Source organism: Lutra lutra, chromosome 9 (genome assembly GCF_902655055.1).
Source record: "Lutra lutra chromosome 9, mLutLut1.2, whole genome shotgun sequence".
Classification (NCBI taxonomy): Eukaryota; Metazoa; Chordata; class Mammalia; order Carnivora; family Mustelidae; genus Lutra; species Lutra lutra.
Window position 1 is genome coordinate 58,282,717 of NC_062286.1, and position 25,363 is coordinate 58,308,079.

General features: G+C 48.6%; 1 protein-coding gene across 3 annotated transcripts; it reads right to left on the reverse strand.

Moving 5' to 3' along the window:
• Nucleotides 1–945: 945 nt before the first annotated feature.
• Nucleotides 946–25,363, reverse strand: CEP68 (centrosomal protein 68). Of its 3 annotated transcripts, none has more exons than XM_047745260.1 (7): nt 25,206–25,363; nt 14,302–14,494; nt 10,373–11,887; nt 8,880–9,002; nt 6,173–6,269; nt 2,794–2,966; nt 946–1,845 (listed from the first exon to the last, which is right to left on the reverse strand). In XM_047745260.1, exons 2-7 carry the CDS (start codon nt 14,449–14,451, stop codon nt 1,825–1,827), a joined length of 2,079 nt encoding a protein of 692 aa, XP_047601216.1. In that variant the 5' UTR covers nt 14,452–14,494; nt 25,206–25,363; the 3' UTR covers nt 946–1,824. The 3 variants fall into 3 exon arrangements, with proteins under 3 accessions (XP_047601216.1, XP_047601215.1, XP_047601217.1); XM_047745259.1 differs by having other exon boundaries at nt 14,089–14,494; XM_047745261.1 differs by lacking the exons at nt 946–1,845; nt 2,794–2,966 and having other exon boundaries at nt 8,788–9,002; nt 14,089–14,494.

Genomic DNA, 25,363 nt, shown 5'->3' on the forward strand with positions numbered 1-25,363 from the left:
TGAAACTGGTAATTATTAGGCTGGATGAGAACAGAATGGTATATTCAGCATTCACTTGCTGTAACATTGGCCAAGTTTGTTTCCCTAGGGTTGTCATCTTTGTGGGGGATTTTTTCTTTTTTCTTTCTTTTTTTTTTTTTTTTTTTTTTCTTAATACAAACAGGTCTATCAAATACTAGCAAATATAAATGGGTTTAACACCTTAGGGCTATCCTGTAATAGTAGAAAGGCATGTACCAATTTATAGCCACATCAAAGAGAAGGTGAAATAGATCAATTTAAGAACAGAGGCCATTATACATTTTTAAAGCATTTGTAGGTTTTTAAGAATATTTTACGCATGTAATTATTTACTCTGGAGGTGTTCTGTTTTGTCCTTTTTAAATCTCACAGTGGAACCAAGATTAATATGGAGGTGGCAGAGTCAAAACACGTCACTGAATTCTGATCATGTCCTTGCTCCATGCCCTTGCTCATTGGTAAATTGTACCACAGCAGCAGGCACTTGAAATAGTGCATTTTACGTAGTTTACTTTTGAAGTTAATCTTTAAATGTTAGAATCTAATAGCAACTTTTCCCAGTGACGATAAAGTCAGATTTTAAAGCAGAAAAGTCACATTTAATAATAGGACTTTAAATTCATATGGAAGTAGATGAGATGGTGGTAGGATTACATACATGGCCTCAAAACTAAAGTCCTAAACTTTTAAAGAAGGTAATTTTGTATTAAATGTTTTGTTCTAAGGTGATATCTGCTCATGAGAATAACTGTTCCAAAGTCACCTTCTTTAGGTTCAAGATGACTTGTTCATTTTTCTTTATAAACATGAGATCTTCCTTAAGAACAAACCCTCCTCAAATGAGAATCTGGAAGGAGTTTGAAAAAAAGAATCCTTTTCTGAAGTCTTAAATGTTGCTTTAGAAAGCTACAGAACTGATGGTTGATTATATATTTTTTCTTATCAAGGTACATGTCACTCCCAAGCAATGAAGAATTTCCCTTTTTTCCTTCACTACCTATAGCCTTAGTTTCTGTAGTTAACCAGACTGCATGACCCTATCTATGCCCTTCTCCCTGATCTTATAGTACTCTCCTAAGGCAGAGTAGGAATACACGGTGGCTTCCTTCTAGAGGTCCCCTTAAGGTGTGTCCCCTTAAGGCCACAGTCCTGCAGAAGCTCAAGGACAGTTCCCTAAGTCCCTGACACATTTTCCTTTACCATATTAGTTAGGCAGGCAGATGGAGCCCTACTGAACCCCAAAGATAACCCAAGATGTCCTAATAGCCAAAAATAATTCGTTCAGAACTATTAATTTGGAGATTTAAAGTCTCTTCTAAAATCTTCATGAGGGATTTATAAACCTAAGTTAATTTTATTAAAAAACCCCAAGTTCTTGGCCAATGATTCATTTTTTTCAGTCTCTTGGGTCTTCTGGTATACCGGAGAATACCAAGTATTTGGTACCTTCTCTCTCGTGTGAACCTTCTTCAAAGGCTCTCAGACTATTTTAGGAGCTCTGGTCTTTTTAAATGGATTGGGGCGGGCCAGGGCAGTGAAAGACCTGTAAGCTTTATCAGCCTTATTTGATCAAAAACTGCAAAACTACATGCTTTTATAGAGAAGCACCAAAAGGAAAACCTCAGTTTGGAAGGATTCATTTTAAATAAAGAAGAGTAACTCAACAGCCCTTATACTTCAGGGACGAGAAGGGCATTTTAAAGCTAGTACATTACAGTTAAGTTTCCCCCTTGATTTCAGTGTTAAATGGCTCTTACAAGGGCTTCCTGAAAGTTTCCCACCAGCCAGATTTTAGTCGACAGGTTACATATCTGCTTGAGATGCCTGAAAGAGAAAGAGAAACTTTTTTTTTTTTTTACAGGCAGAATGCTGCAGAGGAAGAAATGACAATAATCACTGTATTCATTTTAGAACTAAAATGACTCTTGCTCAAATTTCTGAGGCAAGTACAGGGACTCCCTTGTCTTGACATACTTTGATTTTATCCTTTATGTTCTCTTGGCTACAGTGAACCTAGAAAGTCTGTGAATTAAGTACCACATTTTTTGGCTGTGGGAGAGGAAGTTTCAGAAAAAGTGTGGTCCAGTTGTGGAATCATATAGAATGTTAGGCAGTGGCAATCCCACGCTGGGCACCAACCCCTCTTCCCTTTCATTCCCTGTTCAACTTTCCCAAAGATCTAAGGAAAGATGTACTGTTAAGTCTCTAAAGCAGGTTACATCCCGCCTATCCCCCTAGCCCTTTTTGGGCGTTTGCAGGGATCACTGTTGGGAAGGGAGGAAGGGGGACCTATCAGTAACAGTCTCTGTGGGCACTTGGTGCTGTCCAGTTGCTTGAAGATTGAGCACCAAAGGAGCTGGGCAGGAAGAGCCTACAGAACAGGCAGCCTGACAGTGGCCCTATACTGGAGAAGCTTACATATCCAGACAAAGTTTAGGGATAGAGGAGTTTTGCAACTGTTGTCTTGAAGGGGTGGAAGGACTGCCACAAAAATGCAAGCATGGGGCACCCTAGTCCTCAAGCAGGCAGCAAGGGTGAAAGGAAGTCATGGAAGGTACCAGTGAGCCAGCTCACCACAGGAAGACACCCAACCTTCTTCCTGGCAATGATAGCATCTTTTTCAGTGTCAGGGTCCCCTCCTAGCATCTCATTTACTTCAATAACTCGGTTCAGCAAGCTTCTAAGAAACAGCCAACTGTTAGATGAGCTCTGTACCCTAATTGGTCACTGGGGTCCGAGGACAGATTTTCTTCTCTTGAGCTGCCTACTTACCAGGCTCATCCCCTTTACATCAGTGCTCTTGGGTGCCACTGGCGTGTTGTCAGGAATGAGGGTGCAGCCAGCTAGCATGTCCAGAGAAGCTAAGATAGCATCATACAGGCGATCTGCGTGGCTCTCCAGCTCACTGGGCTGCTTCGAGATCCTCCCGAGGACATCCTTTAACACTAACAAATGAGGTTCAAAGCAATTAGGCCAAAAAACCCTCCCAAAACAAAAACACAACATGTAATTACATTTTCTAAAGAATCACAGAAGGCTACAGCATTTTACTCAGAATAGGAACCGGGCCATAGTTTCAGGATGCCTACGCTTTCTAACAGTGACTCCAGGGACTGCTGCTGCACTGGAGGATCTATGTTAACTTCTGACTGGAGCGGAGAAGAGTTTCACTGGCTCCACTCTGGATTTACATAATTCACAAACAGGCACATAAGCATGGTTCTCTGGTGACTGGTGTTATCTGGCTTTCAGAGTTAAGACACAAGGCACACCCAGATCCTATGAGGCAGACTTACATAAAACAAGATGCCAAGATTAGGACACTGGGTCCTGCTATCAGGTCCTAACAGCTTCTGTTGGCTGGGGAACTGGTACTTAACATGTATACAGCTAGCCTGGTAATGTATTCAGGAACGCTTGTGAACCCCTTTTCGTGGGTCCTCAAGGAAGAGACTTCAAAAGAAAGTGATCTGAAAGCAGGCTGACAAGAGGTTAGTGAAGCCAAGATTTCCTCCAACAGGCCAAGTGTTCATCTGAGGAAGGGATGGACTAGGTTCAGAGTACATCACACACAGCAGGCTTGCTTTTCTCTGAAAAACCGTATTTCCTTTGTTAAACACAAAGGCCGCCTTAGCTTCCTGAGCCTTTATCAGCTATGTTAACACTCCCTCCAGTTTCCTGCTACAGCTGCAACATCTGCCAGCAGCGGAAGGGAAAGGGGAAGCTGCCTATCTGCAGAGGATGCAGCACGAGGAGGAACCAGGGCATGCGGCAGTGAAATCAGCCTCTACGGAGGCCAGAGCAGTGCCATGTCATGTGGGCGGAGGCCAGAGCAGTGCGGTGTCCTGCAGGCGGAGCCCAGGTGTGCAGGTGGCCTGAGGGCAGCAGCTGTTCTCCACTCCAGTCACCAGATCTTTTTCCTTAGTGTGGAATTCAGAGACCCTTTATTTTTGTTCTGAACTTTTATTTTAGGATGTTAGAATATTTGGTTGGGGCCAAGTAAAAGGAAAGCTGGGAGTGACAATGCAATCTTTCCCAGCCAGGCTTTTGTGTTTTAATTCAATACAGACATACCAGAGGCCTGGTTCAGCTTCACGCCATCCAGCTGAAGGCGGAGTTTGGGTACGAGAAAGGACTAGCAACCCGTGCACCGAAGCAGCCAGGCCGGCATAAGGCAAAAAAGCCTCTGGGAGGAGGCGGAGGCAGAAACATTTTGGAGGGGGAATGAATTTGGTTCTTGTACCTGTGGTTCTGCTCGTAGCTGGGGAAGAAAACTGGGTATGAAGTTGGGTAGGGGATGTGTGAACTCAGGCTCTACCCATACTGGTATGTACCCTGGAGAGAGTCAAACATGCATACATCTAGCTGGAGCAACTCTATGAAGGTCAAGGGGAACATGTGGTCTTCACGCAATGCCCAAGTTTCTGGTTAGTCTGAGCAGAAGATGGGAGGGGCAATGTGTCCATCTCAAAGAGCCTGGGTACATATCTGAAAATCACAGGAACCCCAAATGCCTCTTATTTTGAGACAAGGGAAAGGGGGATGTTCTTTTTCCAGATTAAGCACTGAGAAGTATTGTTGGGTTGGTTTTTGAATGAAGGTCAAAGAACCTATAGCTTTTAAGAGGCCTATTGTTAATAAGCAGCCTCTGGGCATAGTTTCCTACTATGGAGCTCTCTCCCTTCCTGCTCAGGCCCCCACACCTCCAGACATGGCACAGCAGCAGGGCAGTCAGCATCAAGGGGGCTTGAGGCAGGCTGTCCCCGCTTGTGTGTTCCAAGGCAGGTTCACAACTCTGAGATGAGTAATAACGCCATCCATCTCAGGCTGACTAAACAGGAGGAAAACCCTGATAGGTCAATTGCTGCAGCGCAGTGTCTGGGCACGGCGTTCCGAACAAGTAGCACAGGAGCCTGAAGGACTGTTTCTGCCCCAATAAAACCCAAAAACCCTAGTGCAGGAACCAAAACAAAGAACTCCCACAATTCACACTGGATAACTGCCCTGCTGAAAAGTCCTTCAGTGGCTCCCCGTCCCACTGAAACCCCTCTGCCTGTTCTCAGTTCTCAACCCTGGTCATCCATCTTCCCAGGGGATATCTGGTAACATCTGGAGGGAGGTAGGGTTGTCCCTACTGGAAAGGAGGTTGAGGTACCACTGACATCTAATGGGTGGAGGCCAGGGATGTTGCTAAACTTCCTGCACTGTGTAGGGCCGCCCTCCTCACACGGCTTGATATGGCCCCAAATGCGGATACTGCCCAGGCTGAGAAACTGCTCTAGGCCACCTCGCTCCCACGCGCCCATCTGGTCGGGTCAGCACCACCTCACCGCCTCCCAAGCCCAAGGGTCTGGCCCAGCTTTGCTTCTGTGGTTTGTTTCCAGCAGAAGCCCCACCTCTACTCCAAACTGACACAGAATATAAAGGGGATCTTTTAGCTCTTTTTAGTCTTACAGGAAATCAGGGGCTGCTTTTGGCAATCTTATCAGTTCTTTGCTTTAGCCTAGCATTCTCTGAGCTCATCCTCCATGTCCCATCTGTCCATAGCAAGGGCAACACTGATCGTAAATCCTTGCACCCTGCATGCTTAGGTGTACTCTCAAAGTCTGATTTCACATTTTCCTAAATTGGTAAGCCACCCCGCAAAATGAACTTGAGTCTGTCCCCTCTCATCAGCGCACTTCCCTCAGCCCATTCCCTTAGAATGGACTGCTCTCAAATACGGAAACGGATACTTCCTCAGAGCAGAATGCCAGAGAACAGATAACCAGAGAGGGGTTCAGCCTGTGCTGGGAAAGGAGGGGAACCCCTGAAGGCCCCCTACTGTGAACATCCTATTAAAGAACCAAGGATGACTGGATGAAAACCAGCATTCCCATGCAGGTCAGTATCAGGAGAAGGTAAAAAAGAGTGTCCTCCTCGCAGGCTCAACTCCGCTTACCTTTAGGTGACCAGCTTGCTGGGCTGCAGGGACAGTGATGAGGTGAGGGCTGGCGGGCAGCCATCAGCATCTAAGGCAGTGGGTGCCAGGGGGGTGGGGGGAGGGTGGTGCTCTTGCACTGCTGGATCCTTACCAGTGACCCTGTGGCCCCTGGACCTGCTGCTGAGAGGGAGTGAGTGCCGGCTCGATTCAAAACTTCAAGCATCTCACCTGGGGTGTTATCCAACAGGCACTGAAGAAGAATCTCCCCCTTCTGTAAGACACTCTCCGTCAGGGACTGGTGTTCATCTATATCTTTCTTGAATTGCTTAAAGCATATCAGAAAAGAAAGAAGTTTTGTTACTATTGTTTGATAAAACTTAACTCAAAATGATCCTTTGTGGAGTAGTAGCTCAGTTCCCCTCTAACCTGAAGACAAACCCACCCAATCATCACAATTCCCCAAATAAGCAGTGCATTAGTTTAACTTCACCTACTATGAGCCCAAAGGAAATACCCCATCCTTTTTTCCATTTACAGTCGGACAAAATAAGAGTTTTCTTCTCCCCGACAGAGTCTGGTTCATGATCAACTTGGGAGTCCAGGTTTCTTTCGGTCGTATCTCACGGAGTTTTCTTTAAACTCAGGAGGCTACAGGATTCTCAAAACACTTCTATTCTAACGAACCTAGTAAGACCCACAAGAGAGGGACCCCCACCCACTTCTTCCCTCAGTGTCCTACTCTGTGCGGACCTTGGGCCTCGGGATAGCATCAGGGAAGCTGTGAGTCTCCTAAATAGCTGATTTGTTTTCCCCTTGTGGGTACCAAGCCTTGTAGTTGTTTTTGACGTTCCTCTAGCGGCTAAGATGTGTAAAGTCAAATCCATGACGACCTTTAGTATGGGGTACAGAACTTGGGTGGTTCACATTCTGGAATTAGAATCTTAATCTTAGGGGCACCTGGGTGGCTCAGTTGGTTAAAGCCTCTGCCTTCGGCTCAGGTCATGATCCCAGGGTCCTGGGATTGAGCCCCGCATCAGGCTCTCTGCTCAACAGGGAGCCTGTTTCCTCCCCTCTCACTCTGGCTGCCTCTCTGCCTACTTGTGATCTGTCAAATAAATAAATAAAATCTTAAAAAAAAATCTTAATCTTAGATTTAACTATATTCCTATCTTTAGTTTTCCTTTGCCCTAATACCTGTACTTATTATTTTATTATTTAGTATTTTCTGTAGTTTATATGCTGCCATAAACCCACTGTGTTTATGGGACACAAAGTACATGAGATGGAGTCAGAGTTGACAATATGTGAACACAGAGACATGCCTATATGAGCTATCATCTCATTAGGGGTCAAGTTAGCTCTCCCACACACATGCGGCATGTACCAATCTGTGTGGGGAAGGGGCTGACAACAGTCCCACTTTGTGACACAGCTGTGTGGGTGACACACAAGAGGGCTAGTCTTACTGACTTGTGAGGATAACGCCCAGCTCAGATCTCAGTTCTACCCACAAAGCAAGAAAGCTGCTCTGGCTAGCCTGCACGATGATGGGGAGAAGGACAGAGTGAGGGATAAAATGGAGGGACTGGACTTGTTCTACTTGGCACCTGCCTTGATGAGGATGAAGCTCAGACACTGGGCCCACACTCCTGGGCAACTTCCAGGCAGTTTCCTCTCTCCCCACAGCAGTACTATCCCTGAGCCCCGAAGGAGTGGGCCCTGCTCAGCTCTGCACACACACTTGGAAGCTACACATGGAGGACCCTGTCCCACTCAACCTTCTCTTTCCTCAAGCATACTCTGGGCAGGGAACTCAGGGCAACCTCTCCACACAGCAGTAAACAGCACTCCCACTGAAGTACAACAGCTGGCCCATTCAGGGAAGGCCCTGCCCTTACATTTTAGTTGGTGCCACGTTGGAGGACAAAGGCTCTCTTGCCAGGGTGTGGGGGGGATGCTGGGGTGTGCTGCTCTGCTAAGGTGTCTCTAAAGGCAATTGATTAGGTGACAGAAATCCAAAGAACTGTCTCAGAAAACCCTTTCTAGACTAGCCTCACGGGCTCAGACCCCACACACTACCTGTGCTCCGTCAAAAGAGGTTAGAAATGCTTGGCCAACCAAACATGCTAGAGGTCTGTGGGTAGTTCAGTCAAGGTTAATGTTATACTTAGGGTAATTGTACAATTTATCATACATCTCAGAACACTTCTGAAAATGAAGGGGGACCTATTGACAACTATTCCAGAACAGCAGGCACACACTATCACACCAAACACCTACTCTAAAGTCAAAGTAACCAGAACTCATAATTAAAGATTTTAAAAATAACAAAACCTTAATGAAAAAGAGGCAAAAAAAAAAAAAAAAAAAAAAAAACAACCCACAAAAAAAACCCAAAAAACCCAAACCCAAACACCCCCCAACCCAAAACCAAATACACTGAGAAGCAGGTTCCAATTAGGGTGGTCCAACAGAACTTTCCATGATGATGGAAATGTACTATCTGCACCATTCAGTACGGTAGCCACTAGACAAATATGATGCCCGGACACTTAGAATGTAGCTAGTATAACTGGAAAATAGGAATCTTTAATTGTACTTAATTTAAATAGCCATATGTGACTAGTGACTCGTAGTAGTGCAGTTCTACATTTAACCCCGAGACATCTGCAAAATTACATGGCAAATTCCCTTAAGTAGATCTGAGTGAGGATCAGTATATTTTCTCCAAACTCTGCTTGGCCTGGGAAATAGCTCCTACATTTTAGTTTCTCAGCAGTAAAAATCTGAAAAGGGCCTCTGATTAGGTTTCAGGTAAAACAGTCAATTGCACCATCACATACCGGGTATCAGTTATTTGAGCTTTTACTTTGTAATCAAGTACTTAGCCACCACTCTGGTGAGTGAACAGCCAGAAGCCAGGACCACATATTACCCGGTAAAGCTGCAGAGAAGACTTGAGACCTGTAAGATTGGACTTGGATGGAATCAAGTGGTCGGTAACATCTGCTACGTTATACAGCCAGCGGATCAGCTCTTCCAGCTGACAGCAGAATGTCTGTGTAGACAAAAGAACACAAGTTTGGTATTACTGACCAAACTGCGGTTTATGTGTTCAAGCCAGGGGATTCTGGGAGACAGACTGTGTACCCTTCCTGAGCGTTCCCTCCCTTGAAGAGTCAGTCTCTTCCCTCCTTCCCTGCCTGTCCACACCCCATGACTCCAGACCTCCGTGAAGGCATTATGGTTTCGGTCTCCCCTCAGCCTTTGTGACACCAAAAATGACAGGCTGAGAAGCCTGCCCTGCACGAGGGGAGAACAGGATCCAGCCCAGAGCAGGCACACCTGCCATGCGAACCGATTCTTGGGTGAGCACCACTGCTAACTTTCTGTCCCTGAGGAAAACAAAATAAATGACTATAATCGTGACAAACTGGAACCCATGGCAGGAAACAAGTGAATCAAAACTGTGTGTCCGTTTTGCATTTGCCTCAAAGACTGCGTTCAGTATTTTACCACAGAAGAGGCACATGCTAACATCTGTCCTTCCTCCTTCCCAGGACAAACAGAATCATACATGGACATCACGGGGGCTGATTCAAGCCCTCAAGTGCTAGGAAATGTCTGCTGTGCTGGCTCTGGGTCTCGCCACCCGGCCTACTACTGCGCATGTGCAGTGTCCGTGCGCCCACCCAGGGCCTGAGGTCACGCGTGGACTGTGTGTGTGCGGAGAGCCACGTTCCCGAACATCCTTGTGTCAGGGACTATACAAAGCCCTCGGCATGAATTATTTCATGTGATCCACACATCATCCCAAAGAGACAAGGCCCCACACTTCACAAATGAGCAAACTCAAAAGACTGAGCCAAAATTCCAAATATGGCAGTGCCATGATTCAAATTCAGATCTGCCTGATGCTGGCGACCCCGTTCCACAGACTGTGAATTCTACCTCCAGACAGCCCCCAGTCTACGAGAGGTCTGGTGACCAAGATGGCCAGGACACAGTGCCTCCATGACTTCAACTCAGCGGCTCCACCACTTTATCAAACTGAAGCTCTCAGAAGACCTACAGAAAGAAAACCATTTACCTTCGTTCAGTTCAGTATTTCCTAAGGGCACGTGAGCACGGACCGTTTCTTGTGCAGAATACCTCTCAATCCTCAGGGTCGAGAGCCCCAGGAAGCAGCCTGGAGTGGTGGTTAAGTCAGGCTCCCGCCTCGGGTGGGCAGCTTACCTAACCCCTCACTGCCTTTTCTCCACATGTGAAACGACCACAGCAGTCCTTACTGGGCCCAGTTGTGAGAATCCAGTAAGAGAAGGCACAGCACGGTGCCCAGCCCATAAGAAGTGCTCCAGGTTTCTACGTTTGGTTCCATGCACTGGCAGAACACACACCTCTAGGCAAAGCCCTTTGAACGTTGTTTACCTTCACACACTGCACGAGCGATTCTTTTCCCTGCTCTCCCTTCCCGAGAGGCTGCCCTGTAGCATCTGGGTCCAAGCACCCACGCTGGTCCCACACAGCTGGCAAGGAAGAGCGTGCTCTCAGCAGTCCGGAGACCCCCAGCGCCTGGCTGCTCCCCAGACTGCCGTCCCCTGCAGGGCCCCTTGCCTGGACGAAGGAGTGCAGCAAACAGTGGTTCTGGCCCTCGGGGCCCCGGGGCCCCCTGAAGACAGTCCCCGAAGGAAGCTGGCTTTGGCTCGAGTCTGATGGGAGGGAAGCTGGCCCATCACTGTCTGACGCGTCCAGGGAGGTCTGCCCTTTGGCAGCCCCGGTGGGCAGGGTCACCAAGGTAGAAATGGAACCTAGATGTGAAACCAAACTAGAAACCTGCGTCAGCCGAGTGGGCAGGGCAAGATACTCGTCATCACTTTCTACCTCCTCTTCTGATTTCCATCTGGACTCTGGGCAGGCAGGGTGCCAGACACCATGGCTGGCCCCCTTCTCTCTCTCCATCCTGGGCAAGGGCCACCCTCTGTCCCATGTCATCAGCTGGGGAGATCCCACCTCAAGGTGCCTGCCCATGGGGAGCCAGTCCTTCACACCCCTCAGGGCTGGCTCTCTGCTCTCCCAAGGAGCGTCCCTACGGCCTGGGGCTGTGGGGGTAGATGCGAGTTGGTTACAAGATGCCAGTCCCAGGCTGCCCTGCTTCTGGGGTACTCCAGAGGGCGACCGCATAAGGCTTGGCTCCCTGGGCCTAGAGAATGGCAGGAAAGCCTCTGCTGATGGGCAATTCTGGGAGCCATTAGTGGGGGACTTCAGGGTACTTGCTGGGGAACCAGAAAAGCTATCCAGGTCTACACCTGAGTCCTGCAGGACAGGGTCAGCCAGCGTGTGGCTGTCAAGGTGCTTTGGGAGCTGAGGCTTGGGCCTAAGCGGATATGTATAGTCCAGCAGATCTTCATACTCTTTATTCGGGTTCCAGAGTGGGGAGTGGCGGTCGGGGGAAGGAGGCAGGGAGTCTGGCAGCACACAGGCCCAGTACTCCGCCTGGAAGGAGAGGCGCCTCCTGCCCAGCCCAGGAGCATCAACCCCGGAAGACGCGGGCTGTGGTGACCACTGGAGTCCCGGCCCCACCACAGAGGGGGCCAGCGGGGGGACAACCAGCTGCAGGGAGGAGGAGACCTTGGCAATGGAGCAACCTGGAGGCTCTGCCTTCTCTCGGTGACCCTGGAGACTGCTACCCAGGGAGGAGGCAGAGACACTGCAGCTGGAGAACTGAGGAACAGGGGCAGCTTGGCTCGCCAGCGGCCTCCACCTTGGTGGGAAAGGGAAACCTGAGTAGTGGGGCTGCTGGCTGAGGTCTAGTGCTCGCGGCGACTCAACCGGGGATGAGTCATTTTCGCTATCAGCATCATGTCCTGAGCAAAGGCCTGTAGCTCTGGGAACACTGAGAGCCTGAGGTAGATCCTCTGAGGCAGAAAGCCTGGTCTCCTCCATCTGCAATGAGAAGAGGGGGAAAAAAAAGCACTCAGGTGAAAATAAGCAAACCAAGTGTCTTTCTCAGAGGAGAGCTGTAGAATTTTCCTTGGGGACCCAGATGATATTCAGGAGAGCTCTCGCAAGCAGAGTCTGCCATCTGATGCGAGAACTGGACAACGTGTGGCAAGTGGCCAGCATGGAAGCTCCACGTGCTCCGGGAAGCCAACCGTGGTCCCCAAACCACTCCTACCCTCCAGTCTTCATGCAAGCAGACAGCAGGCACAGCTCGCGTGGCTGTCATGCTGGGGCATACCACCTAACTGTTGAGAAGCGTGTCCTGGGCAGCAGAAACCCCTGCCCTGAGATACATCCACACCCAAAAGGCAGGGGACCCACCAGCCCCACCTGCTCAGCTCATGCCTCTTATAAACGAACACAGTGAGTCCCTCATCTCAGCCTCTTCAGCTCTGAGTTTCCAGTCTGTTTGATGAAGAACTTGCCCCCGAGGAAGGTTAGGGGCGTGGGCTTTGGAACCAGACAGACTTATGCCAACCCAATTGCCACCTTCCGGACGGAGGACTCTGGGCTTCCCTTCCCTGGTCTGTCAAATGGTGATAGTAATAGTACCCCTTCCTACTGGAAGAGATTATGCTGAGTGAAATAAGTCAAGCAGGGGCGCCTGGGTGGTTCAGTGGGTTGAGCCGCTGCCTTCGGCTCGGGTCATGATCTCAGGGTCCTGGGATCGAGTCCCTCATCGGGCTCTCTGCTCAGAAGGGAGCCTGCTTCCTCCCCCTCTGCCTGCCTGTCTACTTGTGATCTCTCTCTGTCAAATAAATAAATAAAATCTAAAAAAAAAAAAAATAAGCAGAGAGAGTCAATTATCATATGGTTTCACTTATTTGTGGAGCATAACAAATAACATGGAGGACAAGGGGAGATAGAGAGGAGAAGGGAGTTGAGGGAAATTGGAAGGGGAGGTGAACCATGAGAGATTATGGACTCTGAAAAACAATCTGAGGGTTCTGAAGGGGTGGGGGGGGTGGGAAGTTGGGGGAGCCCGGTGGTGGGTATTAGAGAGGGCACGGATTGCATGGAACACTGGGTGTGGTGCAAAAACAATGAATTCTGTTATGCTGAAAAGAAATTAAAAAAAAAAAGGGGGGGGAAGTACCCCTTCCTCAGGACACGAGGATTAAAGGAACTCAGGTGTGAGAAGCACAGGGTAAGAGCTCAATGAACAACAGGTACCACAAATAATAAGTCCATATGTAGTAAGTTCATGAAACAGCTACTTCCAGGTTTGCTTATTTGCTTCCTGCCTCACCAAATCTCTGACTCACAGGTGCCCTGGGCTTCCCACCATCCCCGCTCCCAGGCAGATGGGCCCAGCTGCTGTTTCCTCCCCGTCATGATCAGCCCATCCTCACAGGACAGAACCACATGGGGGCAGCCTACAGCAGCCAAGGCCACAGGATACTGAAGAGACCAAATCCAGTCCTGTGGGAGGCCTTGGCAAGCAGAACGTAACAGGATGTCAGAGCTGGGAAGGATATTCATGACCTGGGAAGTATCATTCAGGTCACCTTCCCAAATATACTGAGGGCCTGAAAGATTTGGTGATATGCCTGAAGTCACAGAGCCAAGCAGGACTGCTTGCTCCCTTTGACTTGACTAGGCAAGGCTTCCCTGCAGTCAGCAAGGCCCAAGAAATTCTTCTTACCCAGGGACAGGGCCGCCCACTACGGGGGCTCCAGGGCGGCTCCAGGGCTCTGCCAGGTTCCCTGGGTCCCAAAGGGATACAGTCTCAGAGCCTCAAAGAGCCCACAGCCCTGGACCCTCCCTCCCCAAGTCTCTTCAGCACCCCCCCCCCCCCGAAGAGTTCAGATCACGAAGGCAGAAATAGGACCCGGCTCCCTCTGGCCCAGCCCTCTGGGCACTAGGTCCCGGCCAGAGAATCCCCAGTCTTCAGAAGGTCACCAGTCACACTCTTGAGGAACAGGACATGTGTGGACAGAGTCCTCCACTGGCTCCAAGGCCCAACTCTCCAAGTGAGCCTATTAAACAGAAATCATCACACCCAGACACCCCCCCCTCCACCCGCCAATTTCCCATCTTGTACAGGGGCTGGGAAAGCAGGTAAGATGGTAAGAAAATGCTAGAACATAATCCCAAAGGACCACATTAGTTAAACTTACAGTCCCACTTGCCTTATTACCTACCTGGCTTCCCACAGAGTGCAAAATGTCTCTAGTCCCCGCACCAGCAGGAGGAGGCAGGCAACCAAGAGCAAGCTGAGCTCTACCAGCCACTGGCTCCCTGCTGCTGGCGTTGGCCTGTGGCTGGCAGGATGCAGAGGGGCTAGGGTCACCCCCATCAGAGCAGGCAGGGGCAGACTGCCCCTCTGTTCCCCATACAGGGGAGGCAGGCCCTGCCTCAGCTTCCAGGCACAGTGGTGGCTCCTGCTCCTTGCTCACGAGCCCCACGATGTCCACCTCCTGCTCCCTGCGGCTCCACTGCCCATAAGACGGGGTCTTTGTGTCCACGGATGCTTCCACCTCTGCCTTTTCTTCTCCCAAGGCCATTGAGATGTCCCTAGGTCAGGGTTCCCCTGAAGCCTTCAGCTCTCTACAGAATGGGAAAGGAAAAGAAAAAGATATATTCTCTGCATCTGTGTCCAGGAAACCTTGCTTTTTAATGATTAAGACAGACATCTGCAATGAAGGAAACCAACAGAAAGAAAAGGTAACCTACTGAATGGGAGAAGATACCTGCAAATCATGTATCCAATAAGGGTTTACTATCCAAATATATAAAGAACTCATATAACTCAACACCAAAAAAAAAAAATCTGATTTTTAAAAATGGGTACAGGGCCTGAACAGACGTTTTTCCAAAAAAGACACACAGATGGGCCAAGAGACACATGAAAAGATGTTCCACATCACTCATCATTAGGGAAATGCAAATGAAAACCACAATGAGAGCTCACCTCACATCTGTCGGAATGGCCAAAATCAAAAAGACAAGACATGGGAAGTGTTGCGGCAAGGTGAAGAAAAGGGAGCCCCACAGAGTGCCGGTAAATTCCTGAAACCGGAGCAGCCGCCATGGTACACGGTATGGAGGCTCCTCAAACAGATCTATGCCACCCTGCTCACCGCAGCACTACTGACCACAGCCAAGATACGGAAACAGCTGAAGAATATGGAAACAAAGAATGAAATCTGGCCATTTCTGACAATACGGATGGATCGAGAGGGTATTAGGCTAAATGAAATAAGTCAGAGAAAGACAAATACCATATGTTTTCATTTACACGTGGAGTCTAAAAATCAAAACAGAGAACAACAAAAAGAAACAGACTCAGTGAGAACAAACTTAGTGGTTGCCGGAGGGGGACGGGTGGGGAATGGGTGAAGTGGGTGACCGGGATTAAGAGGTACAAACTTCCAGTTAGAAAGTCAGTCAGTCACAGGGATGTATAAAGTAAACAAGCACAGGGGCGCCTGGGTGGCTCAGTGGGTTAAGCCTCTGCCTTCGGCCCAGGTCATGATCTCAGGGTCCTGGGATCAAGCCCCACATCGGGCTCTCTGCTCGGCGGGGAGCCTGCTTCCTCCTCTCTCTCTGCCTGTGTCTCTGCCTACTTGTGATCTCTCTCTCTCTCCCCCGTCAAATAAATAAATAAAATCTTAAAAAAAAAAAAAAAAAGGTAAACAAGCACAGTATGGGGAATATGATCTATAATATTGGAATAACACTGTACGCTGACAAAGACTATACTTAGCACTTACAGTGGTTAGCATTTTGTGACACGTATAATTGTGGAACCACTGTGTCGTACTTATGAAACCAGTATGTCAAAAAAAAAGGACTTTTTTTTTTTGGTCAAGAAAATAAAGAATAAGTAGTGTTTATTAGGGGCGCCTGGGTGGCTCAGTGGGTTAAGCCGCTGCCTTCGGCTCAGGTCATGATCCCAGGTCCTGGGTTCAAGCCCCACATCGGGCTTTCTGCTCAGCAGGGAGCCTGCTTCCTCCTCTCTCTCTCTGCCTGCCTCTCTGCCTACTTGTGATTTCTCTCTGTCAAATAAATAAATAAAATCTTTAAAAAAAATAGTGTTTATTATTATTTATTTATTATATATTATTTATTATTTATTACTATTATTTATATATTATTTATTATATCCTCCTTCCTCAGAGGAGAACACAGGTCTGGCTTTTCCCTGGCCCTGGAGTTTTCTGAAGGGGACAGACGAGCAGACCATTATGTCCTCTGCTTTTACAAGGCCAGCACCAGCCCCAGCAGCAGGTGCCCAGGCAGGTGAATGCAGGTCCCAATCAGAACCAAGGCTTACACCCCTCCTTTCGTCTGGGCCCCAGTGCATATGGGGCCTGGCTGGGGCCTTCCCTGTGCCAGGCCAGCCACAGTTCCTTTGCTGCAATGCTCCTGTCGGCAGGCTGCTCTGCTCCAGGGAACAGCAGGTCAGGGCTCCGGCCGTGGCTGTGCCTGGGGTGTTCCCGCAGTGCCCACTGTGCCCAGCGGAGGGGGAAGGATCCTCTCAAAACACAGAAACCCCACCTCGGGCTGTGAGGCAGGTGGCCAGCTCTCATTCCGAGGATGGCCAGCGACCAGAGAGAAGGCAAGCAGCAACTCTTCTCCCACTAGCTTGGGGAATAATGAACGGGCACCTGAGGGAAGGTGGGGAAATGCAGGTGGGTAACAAGGACAATGGCCACATAGCATGTATGCATGTGGCAGTGACAGTGAGAGAGAGAGAGCCCATGCCAACGAGCACGCATGCACATGCACGCGTGGGCAAGCAAGCAAGGGAGACCAGGGTGAGCACTTGGTGGGGGAAGAAGGAACAATGTGGGAACTGGACCTGAAAATAACAACCATTCCTTTAAGAGTTGCAAGGATAACAGAGACCCCCTTCCCTGAGCCTAAGGGTACAGGCAACAAGTCCAGGCTGGGAGCACTGGTGGATGGGGCTGGGGCTGGTGGGAGGGGAACAGCTCCCGGAGGATTTGTAAGGGGTACAACGGAAGCGTAAGTGCCCGGGATTTCAGAGGCCACCCAGAATGCACTGGGCCAACCTCAAAGCTAGAACCTGGACAAAAATAGTCCTGCTTCCGCGGAGACCAGAGGCTGGAGGGATAGCAAGAGGAGGTGCTGGGAGCAATGGGGAAGCTGAGAAAGTGGGGTTGGCCATGGAAAGGGCTCAGCTCGCACACTGGGAAACTCGGTGGGCACAGCTGCCCCTTGAGAGCACTCTGTCTGCCTGGGCACATAAGGCTGCAGGTCCAATCAGAGGCGACCCCAGACGAGCACACACACTTCACACTATTCTCTTACTTCTCACAACCACCGGGTGGGGCAGAAGAACAATGTTTTTGGACAGGTAACAGGTAGTTGTAATATAAAATGCGCCGCAGAAGTCTCCCTCTGCCCTTGTCTCCATCCCTCACTAAAACCAGCTACCGCACATCGGGCGATCCGACAGTGGCCCACACCCAGTGAACACTGAGTGGCAGCAAAGGTCATCAGCATCGTGGAGGGGGGTGTGGGGCACCGAATCAGTGCCAACAAGTCACCTTGCAAGCCAAAAAGGAATCCAACAGAGGGAGAAAAAACAGCCAATGTTTCAGAGAACAAAGGCAGAATATTTACTATTAGATATTCCCATAAAAACAGGTGAAGAGTCTCAGTAATTTCTGTGTATGTCTCTCACCTCTTGATGCATTTGCAAACAAACACAAAAATCTTTCAGTCTTCTCCCTCTTTACATGAAAGCAGTGCACTGTTTTCAGAATGTTTTCTTTCCTTTTTTAAAAAAATAATTATCTCAGAGACCTTTCCTCAGCAATACACAGAGAGAGTTTCCTTTCTTTCAAATCACTGCCCAGCACTGTATTCCGCTGGAAGGCTGCCTTTTGGTTTATTTCACAGGTCCCTTATGGGGGGATGCTGTGGTTACTCCCCATCTTTCCTCACTACAAGCAAGGCAGCCAGGAAGCACCACCAACCAGGCAGAAGCGGGCAGAGCACACAGCACCGGCGTCCAGAACCGCCCCCAGCAGTCTGCGAGCTGGTTTTCCCAAGGGAGGCAGGTCCCTCATCTACCTTCAGAGGGGGAAACCAAGGCTGAGAGAGATTCAAATCCTGGAAGCTGTTGACTCCAGAACCCAAGCTCTTTATGAAGCATCAAGGGAACAAGTTACAGAGCAGATCAGCACACGGAGAAGAGGGAAGAGACAGGACAGACAGATGAGTGACCAAGGCCTGCTGAAACAGGTTTCCATGGAGCTACAGCCTCACCTTGTGGCTGTTTAAAAAGCTACACACAAAAACGTGTCTAAGCTGAGCCCGAGAGCTGGAAGAGTGTAACCTGCAGACCCCAATTTCGACTTCTTGCTCCATTCCTAGAAACTCTCTCAATGGCTACAGTCAGGCCATGATGGGTGGCTAACTCCCCTTCTACCGGCTTTCCCCATCCACTAATGGGTGTGGTCTTGTGACCTAGCAGGAAGATGATGCTGGGACAAGAAAAGGGTGCAAACAAATGATCACTTTGTTTTGATGATGTAATTTTTATGTCTTGTCTGGACTCATTCAAAAAATAAGGTACCCATTTATCCTGGGGGGTGGGGAGTGGTGAGCTAGAATTATAAGCTTATTCAGGACACATCTCTAGGTAATTTTCAAGTGTGCATACAAACTAGAACTAGGTTAACACTGTCCCCAGAGGCCCTTCAGCAACAGGTTAAGATGGTATGAAATGATGATTTTCATGAAAACAGTGCTTTGGAAAAGGCAGGTTTATCTTCTCAGTGTGGATAAACAGTCTCTTCATAATCTTACTTGTTAATCTGCCTGACCAATCATGCCCCTCCAACTACACAAGTTATGGGAAGACAGACACATGTGAAGGAAGAGAATGAAAAGAAGTCCACGAGGGTAGTTCCAAGTTGTATATAAGATGCTACAGAGCACGAAGGATAGAAAAAAGCAGGGAAAACTCCGTGAAGTAGTGACTGCTGAAGGCAAAAAAGCATTTTTAAAACTTCACTCTTGATGAAGTGGCCTAGCAAATGCACAAGTCTTAGATTTCTGAGGTTCAATCCTGTCTGCCCTTGCCAGGCAGGCATCGGCATGAAGGTCCAGCCCTCATTTCCATAGGTTCTAGATCTTACACATCATCCCTTCTAACCTTCTGAGGTGAGGCTGGAGCTGCGGATTCTGCTTTGAATGAGAAGCAACTTATTCCTCTTCCAATGGACGGCTCCTGATGATGAAAAGGGACTTGTGGTGTTGGACTGCCTCCCAGGCCAATAGCTTTACAGAAGCTATAATTCTGTGTGGGGCCTTCCTGCTCAGAGATCACAGATCTCACAGTGTTCCTACAGGCTAGCGGCTCTGGGATGAGCAGAGGCCACCTCTGTAACAGGGAAGTACCGCAAGGTTGAAGTGAGGGCCTGAAGGTCTCGGAGCGCAGAAAACGAACAGTAAATTCCACCCTCCATCTGGAAAATGTCTATACGCACCAGAACTGCTCTGTCCTTGGCCAAACCAAGACACAAGGCACATAAGCTTCAGGATATTCTAGCAACCACCAGGACTTTGCTATTAAAATTCTCTATCAGTCTCCCGCAGAGGCCATATGACCTACCAGATACATATAATCAGGAATGAGGTAGGGTTGGCATCCACTTGCCCTACAGTAAAAATATGCTCCCACGTCACCTATGTGGCAACGCTGACTCTGCAGGCTGGACACCTGACCCTTCGTGGTATTAGCTGCCCCCGCCTGGTGCAGCCCTGTCACAGCTGCCGGCACTTCCTCCCACTCACTCCTATCCAGGAGGGGGAAAAGAGGGCTGCTTTAGGAGAGAGAGGATATTCCTCTAACTAAACCATTCAGATGGGGGCACCTGGGTGGTTCAGTGGGTTAAGCCTCTGCCTTCGGCTCAGGTCATGATCTCAGGGTCCTGGGATGGAGTCCGGCATCGGCTCTCTGCACAGCAGGGAGCCTGCTTCCCCCTCTCTGCCTGCCTCTCTGCCTGCTTGTGATCTCTCTCTCTCTCTCTCTCTCTGTCAAATAAATAAGTAAATACATCTTTTAAAAATAAATAAATAAATAATAAACTGTTCGGATAGAGGAATGAATGACCAACCAGAGAGCGATCCTCCTCTAATCAAACTGAGCATTATCTCCAGGATCTGTTAAATCACCACCCCCATACAAAATAATCTGATTTATACCAACTTTGTCAGGGAAGCTGTGCTGGGGCAAGGCCCATCTCTGTCCCCAAGCACACAACCAGCCACCTAGACCAGCTACACAGGGCAGGTGTCACTTCACAGAGCAAGCCCTACCACTGCAGAGGCCAAATGCCTCAGACTCCCCGGGTTCTCACAGGAGGCCACAGGTATGGGTGGTGAATGCCATTCACACATAGTGGCGGAATCTGACCAGAGAACCAGACAAAGAGGCTCTTAGTACTGCTCTTTCTCTAAAAACATGAAACTGCCCACAAGAAAAAGGGGAGGGGGCGGGGCAGGACCCAACATTGTCAGGTTGCTGGAAAGCTTTGATGGGGAACAATATTTGTGGGAAAGAACTTAAGGCAGAAGCCAATCCAGGCGTGGGAGGCAGCGTGATAGGGGGTAAATACATATGCAGGGGAAGCTAACAAAAGGGACAGTCAAAGAGGCCAAGGCCTGCCTCAGGGCTGAGTGTGAGTGAGTGAGCCAGGAATACTGCGGCTGGAAGTTTGAGACTGGCAGGTTAATAGCCAAGAGCAACCGCCATTCTACCTGCTCCCTCCCTGGCTATTGAAGCCCCCAAGTCCCTTAGTCTTCCACATTGACCCTGTCTTTTCCTGTGGGGCAGGTCACCCTGGGTGCTGTGTCCACCTTTTTATTTGAAGGTCAAAGCCAAGTAAAAGGAATAAGCCAAGTAAAAAGGAAGGTCAAAGCCAAGTGAAAAGGAAGAAAAGGTTCAAAGCTGCAGAGGGTAGACATGTTTCCCATGGCTTGGTAACGGGCCGATGCCATCCTCAGAAAGCTCCAGCGCCAGCAGCCCCTTTCCTTCCCCTCAGGCTACTCCCATATGTTTTACTTAGAGTCAGAAGGAATCCTCTACCACCTGGCAAGGAGCCACTGGCTCCCTCTAAATCAATATGGTGGGAAAGCTGTGGCCAGGCTGCTTCACTTGCTTTCTCTCTCACTCACTCACTCACTCACTCACTCACAGGCTGGCTGGCAACTGACTGGGACCACCAGACAGCCTCGCAGGAAGGCGAGTCTTCTAACTCATCACGCAGGTCTATGAAAGGCCTTTAAAGAGATGCCACTGCCATATCTACAAGGAGTTTGGCTGAGCTTCCGGCCCCCTGTCCACTCAACCACGAGCTCTCTGGTCTCCGTAGCAGATTGTCCCCATCCAACAAAACTCAAACCATGAGGATGCTCAGGACTCGATGTTTTAATAACCATACCATCTGTTCCCACCAAAGAGCAAGGCAGAAAAACAGCTTTCCTGTAACAAAAATCTCTCCTATTGTCTGAGCAAGCTGGTCCTGGAACCATGGTTGCTGTTCCACAAGCCACTGCTTGTACTACAGTACTGAGTGTTTTCCATGAGGCAGTCAGGTTACATGTACGAAGACAGCTAAGAATCTTACTGATAAAAATGCTGCTCACTGTACCAAAGGATCCTCTTTTGGAGAAGGCACCAGAGAATTCTCTGGTCTCCATAACAAAAACAAGTGTTTCACTGAACAGCCAGTTTGTTTTTACTTGAAAGGTACTGGCGAAACTGGTAAAATTTTCCTCTTTGCTTTGACTAGTAGGAAACTCAGCAACAAATCTGCAATCCTATCCAAGCAAAAAGCTTACGATAGAAAGGCACTCACCTTTTATACTAATCTTACCCTTGACTTCATCTTACTTTTCTTTCAACCTATCTGCCTCAATTACTTCTATTAAAAACCTTGTTATATGGAAAGTATCTTGGAACGATTTCACGAACAGTTTTTTGGAACAAAATATAAGATTGTTAAAAATAGAATAACATAATAAATAAAAAAAGATAATAAATTCAAGACTTTATCTCAAAACCATAAGAAAACAAAACCTGTTTTTAGCAGTACTTCTAAAAACCAAATGCAGGGGTCCCTGGGTGGCTCAGTCAGTAAGTGTTCTGCCTTTGGCTCAGGCCATGATCCCAGGGTCTAGGGTAAAGCTCCATGTCAGGCTCTCTGCTCAGTGGGGAGCCTGCTTGTCCCCCTTCCCTCTGCTCCTCCTGCTTGTGCTTTCTCTCTCTCAAATAAATAAATAAAATCTTAAAAAAAAAAAAAAAGTAAAAACCAAATGCAGATACTTATGTTAGCATGTTTCTACTCAAAGTGTGGTCTGAGAGCAGCAACATGGGCATCACCTCAGAGCCTGTTGGGAATGTAGATTCTCCGGCCCTACCAGAGCCTTGGAATCAGAATTTATATTTGAGCAAGATTTCCAAGTGACTGGTAATGTTTCAGAAGCACCAGGTTAGTCAGTAAGTCTGTTTTGGCATACTGGAAAGAACAACTACAGTGGCTTTACAACCATTCACTGTCTTTTTTTTTTTTTTTTTTTAGATTTTATCTTTAAAAAGTAATCCCTACAGCCAATGTGGGACTTAAACTTACAACCCCAAGATCAAGAGTCGCACGCTCTATAGACTGAGCCAATGGCACACTCCACTGAGTGCCTATCCTATGCCAGGCACACTTGAGAAGGAAATTTATGGTCCTTGCCCTTAAAGTCTTTGCAACAGGACATCAGAGAAAGTTCACACCCTGTAGCAGGTTTTTAATAGCTAATTATAGTATGTCAGATCTGGAAAGGAGACCCCAGAAAGAACCGTATTCCCTAGAAAGGATTCAGGATTCATTATGGCTACATTAAAAACAGAATCAGAGACCAGAATTCTTGTGATAGTTACAAGTGAAAAGGAGAAGGTATTTGTTTTGGAGACTCCAAATGATTTAAGAGAAACTGATGTGTCAAGGGGACCTACAGCTGGAAGGAAATATACAACTTAGCCTGCATCCTGCCCCCAGAAAGTGGTACAGGAAAACCTGGAAGTGAGGCAACATCCCCTATAGGTTCTATCTGCCACCTCTAGGTCAAGCCAACAGGTCTAAAGCCAATGAGAAGACTTCTTCCACTTTACACAATGTCTGTGAATAACTTCAAAGACAGGAGACAGTTTCTTCATGAGAACACAGTTAAGTTATAAGGAGAAAAGCCACTCCAAGTCCATCTCCACAACCTCCGCCTTTCTGGCTGAACCAATGATCCTGAAAATTTCTTATTAGCCACATCAGGCCCCATCTGTTCCTCTGCTCTTACAGGACCATTCTGAGTATCAGACCACACTAATAGTGTATCAACTACTACTATAATACTTGGCCAAATTATTATCTGGCACTCAATTTATAGTAGGTGGTGAGATTCTAAATGAGTAACAGATAATCAATGGAATATGTTCACTGTGGGGGAGTCAGAAGAGGCTTAAGGACTTTGTAAAATCAAGCAACAGATAAGGACTAACAGGCAGAGAGACCCTGAAGGGTCAAGTATACACAGATACTTAACATGAGTAAATCTATTTAAGTATCTGTTTATTTTTATCCTAATAACTGCTAACAGCTCCTGAACATTTTCTTTGAGCCACGAACTATCTAAGCACTTTATATCAATATCTTATTTAATCCTCAGAACCCGTGGACTAGGTACTACTGTAACTCCCATTTTACAGATGAGGAAACTGAGGCACAGAGAAGTTAAATAACTTACCCAGAGTTAGTAACATGACAGATAAAGCCTGATTTAACTGAAAAGCCGAAGTAATCTTAAAAATAATTGGCCCAACAAATTAAAGGAATGAGGGTGGCTCAGTGGGTTAAGCCTCTGCCTTCAGCTCAGGTCATGGTCTCGGGGTCTTGGGATGGAGCCTGGCATGAGCCCAGCATCAGCACTGGGCTCTCTGCTCAGCAGGGAGCCTGCTTCCCCCCCATCTCTCTGCCTGCCTCTCTGCCTACTTGTGATCTCTCGCTCTCTCTCTCTCTGTGTCAAATAAATAAATAAATCTTTTAAAAAAATTAAAGAATGAAAATTTTTGTTTTGTTAAGTTTTGGCTACACTGCTGGTTTTTTTTTGTTTTCTTTTGGCTTTAGTCACCAAGTGTCTTCTATGTTGCAAGCACTGTGCTAGGAGCTGGGGAAACTACAATGGGATGTTTAAAGCAGAGGCAGTAGAAACTAACCTAAAGGAAGACGTGATTAATTAGCTGTGGGGTGGGGGAGAGCTTTAAAGGTTTTTCAGGAGAGGTGAAACTGAGTTCTTTACTCTTTTCAGTACTGAGTAGCCTAGAATTGATCCAAGTGACGTACAAACGAGGATTAAATGGTGACCTCAACTTCTTTTAACCAAACCCTAGGCAAAATGACCTATAGATTTTGTCATGCATCTTAGCAACATCCTTCCCACCCTAGATCTAGGAGCTGTTAGGGTATTTATGAATACTACCAATCTTCGTGCAGGCCCCATTCCCCACTGAATTCTCAGTGAGGTTCAATCTGCTGTGGCACTGGCAGGTTTCCGCTCATTTTTATTACAAACAATACACGGAGCCCAACCAAATAATTACAAAGGACCAGAGCATGTGCCCCTAGGCTGCTAAGAACAGTTCCGGTGAAGATGGAAAGGGTGGCCCTTCCAGACAAAAAAGCAAGACACTGTACTTTTTCCCCCTCGGCAGCTGCTGCATTCACGGCACCAAGAAAGCATCATTCGTCTCCATCTTCCCCGTGGGAATGACCCTGAGCTGGCGAGAGAGGGTCTCCGCATTAGCACCAACCGCAAGCAGCGCCAGTGCCTGACTCCAGGGGCCACTTGGCCCCCGGCGAGAGCGCAGGGTAAACAGCACACGCCCGAGGACAGGCCGCGAGGGAAAGTGAGTTCGTCCGCGGCCGGGGCCGACCAGCAGCACAGCTGCTCAGGCAGGAGGATACGTGGACACGCGCGCCCCCCTCGGCCCGGCCTCCCCGCGCTCAGGCTCTTCCAACCCCGGCCTCTCACTTCCGCGCCCGGCACTCGTCGTTCCGCCTGCAAAATGGAGGCGAAGGCACGAGGCCCCCCTGGTCCCCCAGGAGCCCTTTGTGCCCTTCCCGGCAGGGGACGTGGGGCCCGGCGACGCGCCCTGTTCGTAGACCCGGAGAGGCTGCTGGGCAGGGGGAACGGGCCGTGCGGGCGGGGGTTGCAAAGCCTCGACTTTGAGGCTACCTACCTCGCCTCAAGCCCTCTGAAGGCCCCGACCAGGCCTGCGGCGACAGCACACCGACACGGCGGCCCCGACACGGGGGTCCCAGGTGAAGACCGCGGTCCTCACGCCCGAGCCCGCTACGCCGGGGGCGGGACCGAGCGCCGGGCACGCCCCTAGGGCAC

What these genes read in the sequence shown, in the direction of transcription:
- CEP68 (XM_047745259.1), bottom strand. Translation starts at nt 14,451, where the DNA reads ATGGCCTTGGGAGAAGAAAAGGCAGAGGTGGAAGCATCCGTGGACACA. An exon ending in TGCACTCTGTGGGAAGCCAG is followed by an intron (nt 11,888 to 14,088) that starts GTAGGTAATAAG and finishes TTCTCATTGCAG; the next exon opens with ATGGAGGAGACCAGGCTTTC. An exon ending in ATGTAAAGGGGATGAGCCTG is followed by an intron (nt 1,846 to 2,793) that starts GTAAGTAGGCAG and finishes TTTCTCTTTCAG; the next exon opens with GCATCTCAAGCAGATATGTA.